We start from the raw sequence: 15546 nt of genomic DNA, 5'->3' as shown, positions 1-15546 counted from the left end.
GCAATGATTATGTGCTGAACTAGTAGGATGCATGAAAGCGATAGCAACTGTTTGTGAAAAGTGATTATACTGAAATAGATTTAGTATTTAGATATGTTATGGAACTGAAGTAAGAAATTGACGAAGTCTAATAAAACATGTTTGCTACAAAACACTGTTGACAACTGAGCTAAAATGTGTTAATTGGAAAGAAATGTCCCACGCTAAACTAGAATTGATGTGTCTTGTTCTTTCAAACTAGGACTCAGTATCTTCTTAACTTTGTATGTTTATGAATCATTGTTTAGTAATTGTGTTTCTATGATTTTTTGATAAATTAATACTTGTAATTATTTCACAATAGTTTTGATGTTTTTCTGTTTAGAAAAATGATCTTATTCTAATCATAAAATATCTCCAGGTTATAACTGGTGAGACCTCGAATTAAAACATTAATATAGCCAATGGCTAAAAATCTCTATAATAAAGAAATAAAAAAAAAAACTTTAATATGTTACATGTTTGAATGTTGCAACCATTTTGATGCTGAATTCAATTCTAATAAAACTGGCATAATTTTCTAAATTCAACTATTTTTTTCATTTATTTTATTATAATATATTTGTAAATATTTACTGCAAAAAACTAAATTTACTACGGTATAATGTTAATGTTAAAAAAAACCGGGCATACACATATTCATTTCGCTTAGATGTCACAGTAGTGTTTCAAATATTACCTTGTAGAGTAATGCGGGGCAAAAGTTCGCACGGGGCAAAAGTTCGCAGTGGGTCTTTTTCTGAGCACGAGTTAAGAGCCCAAACAAATCTGTATGGGTTCGACACATAATCAGGTCAGCTACTCATCAATAAAAATTGGAACGATTTCATTATGGTTTGGCAGAGATATGCGAAAAAATGTGTTTCTAGGTGTTTTGATAGAATTTTTAGACCTTTTGGAATAAGAATATGTAGTAACAGGAAGAAGAAGAATCTCAAAACATTTTGATGGCGGAGAATCGTTATTCCATAGTAGTTCGCGAGGTGCATTCGAATAAACAATAAACTACTAGTGCTTCTTGCAGAAAGGGACATTGTTAAAACCTCGACAGTGGGGCAAAAGTTCGCAGTAGCTGTGGGGCAAAAGTTCGCACTAGATTTTTGAGTCTAGTACATCAATATAATTATGGAATATTTGAAGCAATGACAATTTCGTAAAGAAACTACTATATATGCATAATATGTAAAGTATGCACCCTGAAATCGATGCGGCATAGGGTTTGAACTTAGTTTTGTAAGAAGTTTGACTGTAAGGCAAACATTATGTCCACCCATTCAAATCAATAAATGAAAAATGGTTAAAAAACATTTCAAAACATTTTCTTCGTCATCCTCGTCGTGTCTTCTCGTATGTTTCTGAATGTCCTATATGTTCATCTACTTTACCGGGGTCTTTTATAGCTTAGTTTGTGAATTCACAGTTATAATGCATCACTATACTGACGGGGATAAGATTCGATTACGGTCCCGTTCAACAGTTTTACTGCATATTTGATTTTTTTTCTTGTATTTTGAGCAACACGTATCTCTATGATTAGCCCACAATGTATTTTGACAACTTCAGTAACGCTGTAAAGGACAGCTCTTAGTTAATAGTTGTGGAAGTCTTCATAAAACACACTGTATAGAAAAGCTGAACATCTGGTCGTATTCCAGTTGGGCCGTAATGCTAAAGCAGAAAGAAACAGATTTCATGGCTAGAGTGAAAAGACGAACATGAATTAACATGAAATAAATGAACATCACACCAATAAACTACCCTGTACAAGGTGCGAACTTTTGCCCCGCATAATGCGAACTTTTGCCCCCACTATGGGGCAAAAGTTCGCATTGGAGTACTTGTTTTAAAAATTTAATTACTAAAACTACAGAAGGAACGCGAAAAAATCTAGTACTACGTTTTGAAGGCAACATGATAGGGACCCGTTAGACGAAGAAAAACGATATTGTTTTCTTTTCGTTAAATAGTTATTTTGTGAAGTCTGTTAAGTGCGAACTTTTGCCCCGCATTACTCTATAGAACTACAATGAGGTATGAATACTATTGATTTTTACTGGTTTTAGTCAGCTTTCCGAATTATGCTCAACAATACTAATATACAAAATCTATAAAAACTGAGGTAAAAATCCAAAAAAATATTTTAACGAACCCAAATGATTAGGATAATGAACCTGGGTGGGTTAAGTGGAATACAGTCGAGTCTCAATTAGACCCTGCCACCCACTTTACGCCCACCGCAATTTCTCAGCTGTCTTGCATCCAATTCAGCTGATTTTTTGTGTGCAGTTAGTGCTTACTATAGACTCATCACATACAAAAAATGAACTAAATTGGTTAGAAGACAGTCTGGAAATGGGCGTAAAGTGAGTGGCAGCGTCTAATAGGAGACCCGACTGTACCTATAAGTAAAAGTAAACTGATATAAATTGCACTTGATTCCCAATGAATAAGGGTCGTGAGTCTCCACTGATACCGAAGTTAAATTCCAGCAGCTCATGCATTTAATGAATCTTAATTGATTTGACATTTAAATAAATAGATATTTGTTTTTAAATTTTTTATTCATTATTCAATAAATTCAACTACCTCTAACCACGTATGCACTGAATTTATACATGACTTGCGTAGTTTCTCGATGCGCGTGCATGGTAACGAGAAATGTTTCTTCCACCGAACATATGTTTCGTCTATTCACCGCTTGGGGGCTAAGCTCAACTTTTCCGTTAGTGCCGCAAGATGGCTAGCGATTGATTGTTCAAAAGGTACAAATAATGCTTGTTTGTGACAAATTACCTACCCAGCGTGAGGATTATCAATATGGGTACACTGTTGTTCTGGTATGCATAGAAAGATATTCAGAGGAACAGTAAGTTTGCAAAAAATTGGACTGCAAACTAAAAAAAAAACATTTCTTAATTTTTAAGAAGTATTTTAGAATAACCTAACAACTTCAGTATTGGCTTCCATTATGTTTATTGAGAATTCTTAGTTCAACGAACGAATCGCATAGACGCGACCTTTTAGAATATACAGGGGATACTCAAAATAACTGGGACAGGTGAAATTACCACATTTCAAAAAATGTTCAACTAGCTGTAACTTTTTGAAAAGGGCATCAAATAATCTAATTTTTTTACTGTAAGTTCATCAACTATAGACTGTTTCAGAAATTATAAATACACTTTGTTTATTAAATTAAATGAACTGTTCTAATGATTTGTACCAACTTCTTTCAGAGTATAGCATATTGTACTCCATATTTTTATATTTCCTTTCAATTGTCTTGATATTTTGAAGAACTGTCGAGTTCTCTAACAAATACCTTAATTTTCCAAGCTTGCATTTTCACAAAGGTGTTTATTAATGATTTCAACATTTTTTATCACTAATCACCAAAAATTATCTAAATTTTTATCACATTCGCTTTCTCAACAAGTTGTCTAAGGAATGCCTTGATCAAAATTTGGGAAAAATCGATATAGGCATTTCCACAATATTTTTTCGGAGATCAAGTTTCTCATTTTTTAAGTTTTTCTACGGAACATAAGAACTACCACACAGTTTCATAGCTTTCCTGCACGCATTGAATCTAAACAAACTTATTTTTTCAGCTCATTCGATCCTTCAGATGGCAAAGCTTGTCATACCATAAAAATGAATGCAGTAAACAGTAATTAAGACATTCGTTTGCTTAACGTTTGTTGCTACTGGTGTTGTTGAGAAATTAGAAACAAAAATTTTGTTTTGAGAAGGCCCGTAATGGTGGTTCTTGATCAAATATTCCAGTAAAAATTACTTTTACCAATCGAGAAATATCTTTTATTATCGATACAGCAATTTTTATTGTGTTTGGAAATTAAATATTTAATCTGCGAGTTTTTTTTTTCTTTTCTACTATGCTACATTTTTTGACCACTTTGTGCAACTTCAAATTTTAATCATCTAGTTTACAGAGCCCTATTTTTTAACTTTTACCACAAATATCAACAAAATTGGTATTATTTGCTTCGTTAGCATGTTTACTATAAGAGCTAGAAGAAACTTTTGGGATATTGTGCTTAAATTGAAATGGCAGGTTATAGTTAGTGTTTTTATAATTTATGAAACAGTCTATAGTTGTGTATCAGTGGTCCAATTTTGGAAAAGGTCGGGCTATTCTACACGAAGTTAGTAATATTCTAGTAAAGGTATAATTATGCGATAGCCAACTTTGAGATGTTATATCTCCGGATTCAACAAACCAAATGCAATGAAATTTTGATCATTTATGACTAATATAATATGCTATTAAATTTTTTTGACTTAACCTAACATTACATATTTACACGAAAGAATATTGTAACGATTAGATTATTTTTCTAATATAACACCAATTTATCCATCGTTTCGATATTCGAGATAGTAATTATAGTTCATTTCAATTCCCTCTAATTGACTTGAATATATTTATGTTTCGAAGGAAAGCGAGCAAACGGCCGGCATTAAATTGAAAAGTAATGGGATAATAAAAATAGATATATTTACTAAAATGCATGGAATAAATGAAAATGCTATAACTTTTTTTTCCTATTAATAATTTGAAAATAAGTCAAATGTTTGTCAAAGTTCATTATAATAGTCATGATTGATCAAAATTTCATTGTATTTGGTTCATTGAATCTGGACATATAAGAGCTCAAAGCAGGATATCGAATAATTATACCCTTTTCAAGAATCTTTCTAACTGCGTGTAAAATAGCCCAATCTTTTCAAAAATTAGACCATCGATACACAACTAGTTGATGAACTTACAGTAAAATTTCAGAATATTTGATGCCCTTTTCGAAAAGTTACAGCTAGTTGAACATTTTTTGAAAAGTGAAAATTTTACCTGTCCCAGTTATTTTGAGTATCCCCTTTATGTACATTGAGAGTAATAATCACTGCCGATCTATGTAAAAGTTCATATGATTTCAATTTTTCAAAAACCTCAAAGGGTACGTTTTTTATTATTTTTCTACAGAAAGAAGATTTGCTAAGTAGCCGAAGCTGGACAAATGCATGTAACTATTATATCTCTTTTTTAACAGAAAATAAAAAAAAAAATAAACAAAAAAACGGACTTTTTAAAATGTTATTCCCAGATGGCCAATTCGCATAGGTAGGTGTCTGAAAAATAAGGGGTATTTTTTTACCCAAAAATCTAAAAAAATCTCAAATAACGTTTTACAAGGTCAAATGCATTTTTTTTCAATTTGCTGTAACTAAAGAACGGTTGGATATAGCGTTTTGTTGTTTTTTTTCTTTCGTACGTCGAATCTCTTTTTGGTATCAAAAATATCAAAAAATGTTTCCTTTTGCTTGTATTGAACCGTATGGGATGCGTCCACAGTTGATCAGCAGAAGTAAAATCATTTAATTTTGTATGACGAAAAGCAGCTAAACTCGAATTTCTTGGAATGAACAACTTTTCCAAAAAAAACAATATTTGGTAGGCATTACAGCGGTCATCATCGAGGTGGATCCCCTGTAAAGCACATGAGAGCCTCCTGAACCCCCGGAAACGCCTCTGAAATTCTTACCTGTAACGCATCCGGAAGCCTCTGAAATTATACACACATGATACCCTATGAAACCCTCGAAAGTGCCCTTGATTGCCCCGCCTCTCATGAAACACCCGACATGACCCCCTTTAAGTATCCTATCATTCAGCTTTCTTTTACTTCCGTTTGACCTTGAAAGTCATTAGGTAGTAAGATTATATATAGGCAATTCCAGCTCATTACCTAAATTGAGGTTTGGGTGTACACCAAACCTTTTTTTAAGCAGTTTATTTTTATGCACACATATTTTTTGGACCTACCTAAAAAGAGTAGAGCTACCTATTCTGTACCAATGTTGTGCATTCAAATTGTAATAATGACGGTAATTATGGCAAAAGTAGCCGGGGCCGTTTATAAATTAAATCAAAAGGAGGTAGAAACAATAGAGTGTCGCAGAGAGGATTTTATTTGGGTTTTGTGGGGGGTTTCAGGGCATATAAGGTGGTCTCAGGGATGTTTCAGGGGCGTTTTAGGGAGTTCTTAGGGGGCACCAGGGGATCTTAAAACTGTTTCGGGAAGTCTCAAGGGTGTTAGTAATGGAATCTCTAAGCCATTGAAATTTACTTCTGCGACTTTTTAGCAATTCTACTTCAATGGATTGCCCCAGAATGAAATTTTATAACAAGTTTCATGTCCCTTTTTTATGTTAAGAACTCTCAATCGATCAGACAGGTGGCCAACTTTTCTGGGCCCATCATGATGAGTTCAGCTGTGATATCATCCTTTTCAGCTGCTTAGTTGGTTTTAGTCTTGTGAATGACATCCTTAACTCCCTCAGCGTGAAAGTTGGATCGTATTTCCGTCCTCTGTTGCGCTGAGGTTCTTTACACTATACAGGTGTTCACCGAAGTGCACTTTCATTTTTCAATCACCTCACGCTCATCCGTTAAGAGTTTTTGTCCTTATCTCTGCAGATTTCGACTTGCGGCACGAAGCCGTTGTAAGACGTGTAGAACTTCTTATAAAACTTCCATGTATCTTGAGACGGCACAGCAGCTTAATTTCCCTTCTCTCCACATAGTATATGGTATAGTTCTACGTTCTTCTGGGTTCTATGCTGTACAGCATTACCACGCGTGTTGCGTTCTTCTTCTCGGAAATCGCTCTGCACTCCCCGTAGAACCATTTAGTTCGTCGACTCTTTTCCAAGTACCCGATGGAGCTCTCTGTTGCCTTGCTGATAGGTGCGTTTACTGTACTTCAGAAGTCCTGTACAGAGGGTACATCGAGCTCGTCATGTACTGGCAATCATGGCAAAAGTAATGCACATCCATGGAATTTTTCGGCTTCATTGCCACCAACGCTTTCTCCGTGACTGAAATCCGAAAAACTCCCATAGTTATTAAAATTATAGTCGAATCATTCCAAAAATAATTCCCGTTGTTGTCAGCAACACAGTGCACTAGATGAAAGGCAAGAAATGGAGAATAGAACAACACAGTGACCCAAAGTTTTGGCTCAAACAGCATCAAATTAGACAATAAATCATAATACTCACGTTGTTTGCACCATTTCATGGCATTTCACCATAGTATACGAACATTTAACTTACTAAATACCGGGTACTACATCGATTGTACTACCTTAGTATCTTACCTGAAACTGTGATAGTAAACGCCTGCCCAATCTGTTTCGGTCGCAGATCACATGTTATACTCTACATTAGACCATGAATTGAGTTTCGACAATCCTACACTTTTTTTTAATATGTTTATCCTCCTGGAGAAAAGACGCTAAGGTTTGCAGAAGCAACGTACAGTCAGGTCTTTTTTACGCGGTTTTCATGCATGAAAACTTCATACAACAAAATTTCATCGTCTAAGTTTTGCACGATTCGTCGAGAAATGGTGAGACTTTTTTACGCGGTTTTTTGAATCTTAAACTGAGTTTTTTTTTACGCGGTACGAATGGCTACTGGTATTTAAACGGTACTTATCCAACACGCAACATATCATTTACATGGGCATAGTTGAGAACTTTCTTTCAATGGAACGATATGGAATGTCATTGGAATAATAATCCATCGCTCTGCACGTATATCTCAGATTCTGCTGCACGACCAACATGAACTGGTAGATTTGGCATTTGTTTGCTTAAAATAAAGTATAGAGAATAGCAGGACATAACGCACCGTAAAGCAAACGTGGTGATATAACTAAAGCAATGATGCTTTTATTGATGTCTTACATTTTGGAAGATAGTTCAATACTTTGACTGTAAGAGATACAAACTTTTAACTCGCGTAATACCAAATAAGGCGCATCAAATACACATTAAGAAAAATGTATCATTTCAGGTGCTGTTGTGGTCAAAACGTATCTCAAGGTTGGGCAAAATACCCGCTGTCATTTCCCGCTTTAGCTTTATGTGAAATTCTCCATCATCGTTGGAATAATGGAAGGTGTTGGAGGCGCATGGTAGTTAATGGGTTTATGCCAAATAATCAGCGCTTAATCGTTAACATTTCGTGGGCTTTTATAGCCGATATTTCCAAATGTGAAAAATACTCTATGCTTTTCCTTTGATTAGTTTAGGAATTCTTGGGCTTAACCAGTTCAATTTGTAGTTTGCTTGCATGCGAAGAAAATTTTACATATGGAATTTTTTTTTATTATCGTACAAATTAGGCCGAAGGGTCTCAGATTTTCATGAAACTTTTTCCACAGGCAGGGCTCATGGATATATGAACAAAAAAGAATTGAGAAAAATTCAGGGTCGCCTATTTTCCCGGAAAACTCAGGTGGAAATTTTTGGTTTTCCCCTGACACTACTTACTTTGAAAAATCATAACTTAAGAACGAAGCATCATAGAAACAAAGTTTTTTTTAGAAAATGAAAGCAAATTTTCTCAGGAATCCAAAAACAAATATGAACTGGAAAAAGTTTTCCACACAATTTTCCACAGTTGAGAAAATTCGTAAAGAAAAGCCGGAAAAACTATGCCCGAACTCATGGGAATATTTGAAAAAAATCTTTTTGGGAATTCTATTTTATAAGCTTTAATCGCTGAAATTTTTGGAATGCACTTTTTTTTAGTTTTTGAGTTATGGCCAATTTTGTTGAAATATGTCCAAATGTGCAATAAAAGCCTTTTCTTTGAAACATCATAACTTAAGAACGAAGCATCGTAGAAACAAAGTTTTTTTAATGAAAACGAAAGCAAATTTTCTCAGGAATTCAAAAAAATGTGAAGTGGAAAAAGATTTCCACAAAATTTTTCACCGTCGAGAAAATTCACAAGGAAAAGCCGAAAAAACTATGTCCGAACTCGCGGAAAATTTTCAAAAAAATATTTTTGGGAAGGTTATTTTAAAAGCTTTGATCGCTGAAATTTTTGGAATGTATCGTTACTGAGTTATGGCCAATTTTGTGAAAATGACCATGTAAGCTTATATTATATGGTCATTTGGCGGTTCCAGGGAGATCTTTTGAGGCATTTCAGGAAGTTTCAGAGAATTTCCAAAGACTCCATCACAATATTTTTTGAAAAGCCCCTGCAATGCCCTTTGATTTCAAGGTGTTCTTGAAACCTCCTGATACGAACCTGTTCTTAAATGCCTCGAAACGCCCCTGAAACCTTCGTAATCCTATTGAAACGCCATTGAAATTACCATAATCAATTTGAAATGCCCCTGAAACCCTTTTAGACGCCTTCAATAGCCTCCAGAAAACCCCTGAAATGCACCCGAAAACCCCTTAAAACCTCTAGGAACGCACTTAAAATGCTCCTGAAACCCCCGGAAATTCTCTGAAAAGCCTTGAAACGCCCATCAAACCCCTTACGCTGCGAGCTCCTGAATTTCCCTTAAAGCACCTTGAAACGTCCCTGAAACCCTTTTAATACTATTGAAATGCCCCTGGATTCCCCTTAATCCCATTATAACACCAACAAAACCTGACAGAATGCCTATAAAAGTTTTCTCAAATTCCCTGAAATAAACCCCTGAAACGTCCCTGAAGCCACTTGGAACCCCTTTTTCTGGGCTCTCTGGGAACTTTCAGGAAACCCCCCTAACGCTAGCCCCATCTCAAATGACCAAGAGCAAGACCTATTCTCGAGAACTACATTCCCTCATTAAAACCCAAACTTCATTTATGCACAAATCAAGACCAACAATTGAAAAGGCCACATCAACATTGCGTAAACAGACACGTTTCTGTCGACTTAGGGCCTTCTGGGATCCACCCACGCATCTCACCACCATTGACAAAAGCTTGATGTTTGCGCTATCTGTTAGTGGTGGTGAGGTGTGTGGGTGGAGCTCAAAAGGCCTCAAGTCGATAGCAACATGTTTGTTTACAAAATGTTGTTGTGGCCTTTTCAATTGTTGGTCTTGAAATGTCCTCCTTTTTATGCCTTTTTTTTTAGATTTTTGCACATTTTTAACTTATGCAGACCCAGCCATGTGCATAAAAAGAGGTTCCACTGTATCAGAATTATCCTGAATCTTCATTCCCCCATAACCGTATCCATGCGCTCGATCTCGTGCATAATCTCCTCCAACAGGTCCATCCCTTCCTGGACCGTTCCCAGCACCGAGCCATCGGCCAGCAGTGCCAACTGCAGTTGATTGCCGTAGACAAACAGCGAGAAGTTCAGTCCTACGCTGCCGAATGCCGGTGGCCAGAATATCATATCTTTGAGCTCGTACGGCCCAACCTGGAGGTTCTTCTTCAACATCGGCATGGCGGATACCGACGCCGTGATGTGGAACAACTTGGAAAGGTATTTGAGGATGGGCATCGGGAATGCTGCCGCCAAGCTGATCGTTATGAGGTGGGTGATCTAGATTGGGTGGATGGAAGGTGAAGTCAATTTGTTATTCAAAATTTAAGGTGTAGTTACCAGTAAGTTAGATGTTGATCGTAGGATTTTGGTTGTCTGTTTCATAGCAGCCAAGTTGTTTATCAACTTCTGTTGTCGACTTGGATCATCCAGCTGCACACATGGCTTCAACGGTATACGTTCCATAGGGGTTGCAAACGCGTTCTCCAATTTCAGATTCACCTCTGCAGTTGTTAGAAATTATTTAGAAAACAGACTTGAAAACGGATCAATAATCAACTATCACCTTCATGTTTCATTCGGATCGGTAGAGCAATTGTCAGGGCACCGGGATGTTCTCCTCTGGCATCGAAATACTTGTGTAGCGTTCCAGATAGAGCAGTGAGAAATACACTACTGTAAGCCACTCCAGATTGTCTAGTTTGAATTTTTTCGAGTAACGGCAACCAGCGCAGGCTTTTGCAAACTGAACGTTCGTTTTGCCAGCACACCATTTTGTGCGGACTGATGTTGTTCGTGTCCAGTGAATTTTTGTCGGACCTGATCAGTAGTATTCTAATAATATGGGCAGGAAATTCGTAAAGTGCGTTCAACCACACGGAGAGGTTATTAGTTTGGTGGGATCCTGGTTTACTATCCACTTTTGGTGAAAACTTCCACATTTCAGTAGGATTCATGATTTCTTCCATTACGAACCGAAGAATCGCAACTCCATCGCCCATTGAATGATGAAATCGCAGGAATACCTGTAAGTATCTACTTTCAATAAATTTGAGTTCATGTATAGTTTGCGTTATACCTACTGGATACTTTAGAACGTTTCGTTTATCATCCAGAATAGGCTTTGAGAAGACTACAATTTCCCATAAAGCACTATGATTGTAGGGCAGGTTGGCAGTAGTTATACGACCTGCAAGCTCCTGTATTTCCAATTCACTTAAATTGACGCCCCTTGATTTAGGTTCTACAAGCCTGATGTAATCGCCGGCCTTGATGTTGAGGTCATCCGTCCAGTAGTAGTAGCCAAATGCACGATTTCGTTTCAACAGTCCTTTTCTGTACTGATCTCTCTTATGTTCAATCAACGTTGCAAATCTCTTCACAAATATACCCCTTAGCTTTTCAGGTAAATCATCTTCACCTTTCACTGCGCTATCTTCCACAAAAGCCACGATGTTCACCACTCCACAGTTCTTATGCTCTTCTAAGCCCCACATGGCATCTCGACCGTCCAGCATCCCGACAAAGCTATCTCCATGCTTCACTCGAAGGATGTATGAAAGGACCTGCCGATAAACTCGAAACGCTAGAACCATCAACAACAGCACTGGAGCAAATGGCAAGAAAACTAAGAATGAAATAAATCGCTGCATTTTCGATAATGGACGAAGCTTCACTGCCGCAAAGAGCGTGTGCCTTGTGTGAAATTTCAACGAGTAACTACTTACAGCCAGTAAAAGCAAAACTGCACTGACCTAGGTATATGAGATTGCAATGCCGCAAAAGTCGCGTCGACAGTTAAAGAACATTGGGGTCATACTGTCGGACGCTGAATGAGTAATTATTGAGAATTTTTTCGCGACACCGGATTCCCCTATTTGAGATTACTCACAGACGGTCTTTCTAGCGGTGTTAAACGAGATTACGCTTGCGCAAGTGTGTTGTCTGGCAACTCAACGACTTGAGCAGAATTGTCGTAAAACATTAACCTTTGTTGCAACGAGACACTACCAGGGCTTAGGTTAATGGGGGCTTGTCCATACACTACGTAGACTCTTAGGGAGGAGGGGGTCGCATAGACGAACAAACAAATAAACAAACAAATAAATTTAGTATGGACAAACGTCTAGATGGTCAAAAATGAATCTACGTAGTTTATGGACAGCGCCTAGGTCAGCTAAGTAATTTTGGCTGATCCAACGGGCCAAGTTCTGCAGATCTGAATACGAAATGCAATTTTTGTTATCACTACTGCCCTCACAGTCAATTGAAATGTTCATTTGTATCTACTAGAGATAACATGTGGATCGAACGCCATTATTGATAAATAACGTTAGTTACTATTGATAAAGGGAAACGCATGATAATTGATATCATATACCTACCGTCTAATGGAGTAACTTGCAACACTTCTCGACTTTGAAGTGATATAATAAAAAATCTAAATATTTGAGTCGATCTACCCAAGCAAAGAACAACATCAAAATAAAATATCCTGAATAAATTAAAGCAGGATTTTTTGAAGAAACACCTGGAGGAATACCTAAAGCAACTCGTTGTGACGAATAATTAACAAAACCTCTTGAGATATTTTCAGAAGAATAGCTGAAGAAATCTCTTAATAAAAATCCTAAACGATTTTTTTGAAGAATTCCTGGAAGATGTCAAAAAGAAATTCCTGTTGAAATTTTTGAAATAATTTTTGGTATACTGAAGAAGATGTTTCAGGAAAAAAATCAAAAGCACTTTCTAAATACATTTCTAAATGAGTTCTGAAATATTTTAAGGAATCCTCAAAAATCCCGAAGAAATAAATTTCTGAAAACATTTTGCAGAATATCTGAAGCAACTCGTTGTGAAACCCTTGGTTAAATATTTTCCGATATTTTCAGAAATACTATGGAAATCCCCTATTAAAAGTCCTAAAATAAATTTTGAAATTCCTGGAAGAGATGCTGGAGAAATGTCAAAGAACATACGCAGAGGAATAACGGAGGAATTTCTGAAGTAATCTCTGTATGCAGTATGTTAGGGAATTTCGGGTGCCTTTAAGGGCGTTCTGTCAGGTTTTGGTGGCGTTTTCATGAAATTACGGGAAATTCAGGGGCATTTCAAGAGAAATTAGGGGGTTTCAGGGACGTTTCAAGGTGCCTTAAGGGATTTTAGGGGCGTATGATAGCATTTCAGTGGCGTTTCGAGGTATTGCAGGTTATAGTCGCATCAGGTGGTTTCAAGAACATCTTTAAATCAAATTGCATTTCAGGGGCGTCTCAAATGACTTTGGGATGGGGTGCCTGAAAATCCTCTGCAACTTCCTGAAACGCCTCAAAGATCCCTTCTCGAACCCCATATAACGCACCTGAGACGCTCAGAAACTCCTTTAACTCCTATGTAATGCTTCCGTAATACCTCTGAATTTCGCCGAAAACGCTCTGAAACATCTTGAAAAGCCTCCAAAATCCCCCTTAGACCTCATCGGACCCCATGTAACACACCTGAGACGCTCCGAAACGATCACGATCGATCAAAAACGATCAATTCTGACTATACATGTCAATGGTTGCTCCTCCGTGATTGATCTGAACTGGTACCAGTTGCACTGTGATCCAACTGAATAAGGGACTGGGACATTCCACTTATTCTCAAAGTGCAATTTTAGCAGCTCATGCATATTTGATCAATAACGGCGCCGGCCAAGTCCTTATAGTCAGCTGGGGAAGGGAAAGGAATGTTAGAGTGTACTGGTTGTTGCTACTAGAGACCGAGAGCACTCTGCGTCCCACAACCCGCACGGACTGGGGTTTTGTTAGACGGAAAGGATGGGAGATCTGGGAGTCACCGTTGGGTCGGTGATGCGATCCATGGATAGGGTTATTTATAGTGTTCGTGATAGATTGTGTGGTGAATAAGGTGAATAAGGTCAAGCGGCACAGCACGCTTTGGTTGCATAACTTATAGGCGTTATATATACACTGTGCTGTGAGTGGAAGTTGGAAGGGAGGGAAACGACTTTTTTTCAATTCGTTTCTGGTTCTACCGATGGCTATGAACATATGAATATACATGAGTTGTATATGTAGAGAAGAGAGAGTGAGAGAAAGTGGATAGAAAGATACAAAGTAGGATGAAAAGGACGGGCCAGGGATTGGACCCATGACCTTCTGCATACGAATCAGAAGCGGTAGCCACTAGACCACCAAGCCCGTCCCGAACTCACCTGAGACGCTCCGAAACGCTTGAAAACTCCTCCGTAACGCCTCTGGATCCCACCGGAAATGCTCAGAAACATCCTGAAATGCCTCCAAAATCCTTCTAAAATCCCCTCGGACCCAATGTAACGCATCTGAACCCCTAAAATGATAGCATTTCAGTGGCGTTTGGAGGTATTTCAGGTCAACCCCATATAACGCACCTGAGACGCTCAGAAACTCCTTAAAACTCCTACGTAATGCTTCTGTAACACCTCTAAATCCCGCCGAAAACGCTCCGAAACATCCTGAAGAGCCTCCAGAATCCCCCTTAGACCTCATCGGACCCCATGTAACGCACCTGAGACGCTCCGAAACCCCCGAAAACTCCTCCGTAACGCCTCTGGATCCCACCGGAAATGCTCTGAAACATCCTGAAATGCCTCCAAAATCCTTCTAAAATCCCCTCGGACCCAATGTAATGCATCTGAACCTCCAAAATGATAGCATTTCAGTGGCTTTTCGAGGTATTTCAGGTCATAGTCGCATCAGGTGATTTCCAGAACATCTTTAAATCAAATAGCATTTCAGGGGCGTTTCAAGGGACTTTGGGATGAAATTCCTGAAAATCCTCAGCAACTTCATGAAACGCCTCAAAGATCCCCTCTCGAACCCCATATAACGCACCTGAGACGCTCAGAAACTCCTTAAAACTCCTACGTAATGCTTCCGTAACACCTCTGAATCCCGCCGAAAACGCTCCGAAACATCCTGAAAAGCCTCCAAAATCCCCCTTAGACCTCATCGGACCCCATGTAACGCACCTGCGACGCTCCGAAATCCCCGAAAGCTCCTCCGTAACGCTTCCGTAATGCCTCTAAATCCCATCGGAAATGCTCTAAAACTTCCTGAAATGCCTCCAAAATACCCCTTAGACCCCCTCGGACCTTATGTAACGCACCTGAGACGTTCCGAAACCCCCGGAAACTCCTCCGTAACGCCTCTGGATCCCGCCGAAAATGCTTTGAAACATCCTGAAATGTCTCCAAAATTCCCCTTAGACCCCCTCGGACCTTATGTAACGCTATTATAAAACAATTCAACACATGAAAGACATTTTTATAGTGATTATCGGGGTTATTGATGGGGGGAAAAATATTTTTGGAAAATTCGTTCATTCATTGGGGAAACGTACTTTTTAATTGCAATTCTTGATTTTCGGCGTCAAAAA

At 38.0% G+C, this 15546-nt stretch overlaps 1 protein-coding gene across 1 annotated transcript; it reads right to left on the bottom strand.

The window, feature by feature from the left end:
• Positions 1 to 10052: 10052 nt before the first annotated feature.
• On the bottom strand, positions 10053 to 11877 carry LOC109426046 (uncharacterized). Its single transcript, XM_019701486.3, has 4 exons — positions 11211 to 11877; positions 10694 to 11153; positions 10468 to 10631; positions 10053 to 10407 (listed from the first exon to the last, which is right to left on the bottom strand). The coding sequence occupies exons 1-4, from the start codon at positions 11778 to 11780 to the stop codon at positions 10072 to 10074; spliced, it is 1530 nt and encodes a 509-aa protein (XP_019557031.3). The 5' UTR covers positions 11781 to 11877; the 3' UTR covers positions 10053 to 10071.
• Between the last annotated feature and the right edge of the window lie 3669 nt (positions 11878 to 15546).

The sequence above is a fragment of the Aedes albopictus genome, chromosome 3, assembly GCF_035046485.1.
Source record: "Aedes albopictus strain Foshan chromosome 3, AalbF5, whole genome shotgun sequence".
NCBI lineage: Eukaryota > Metazoa > Arthropoda > Insecta > Diptera > Culicidae > Aedes > Aedes albopictus.
Note: the sequence above shows the minus strand (reverse complement) of the source record. Positions and strands in the feature narration are given on the sequence as shown.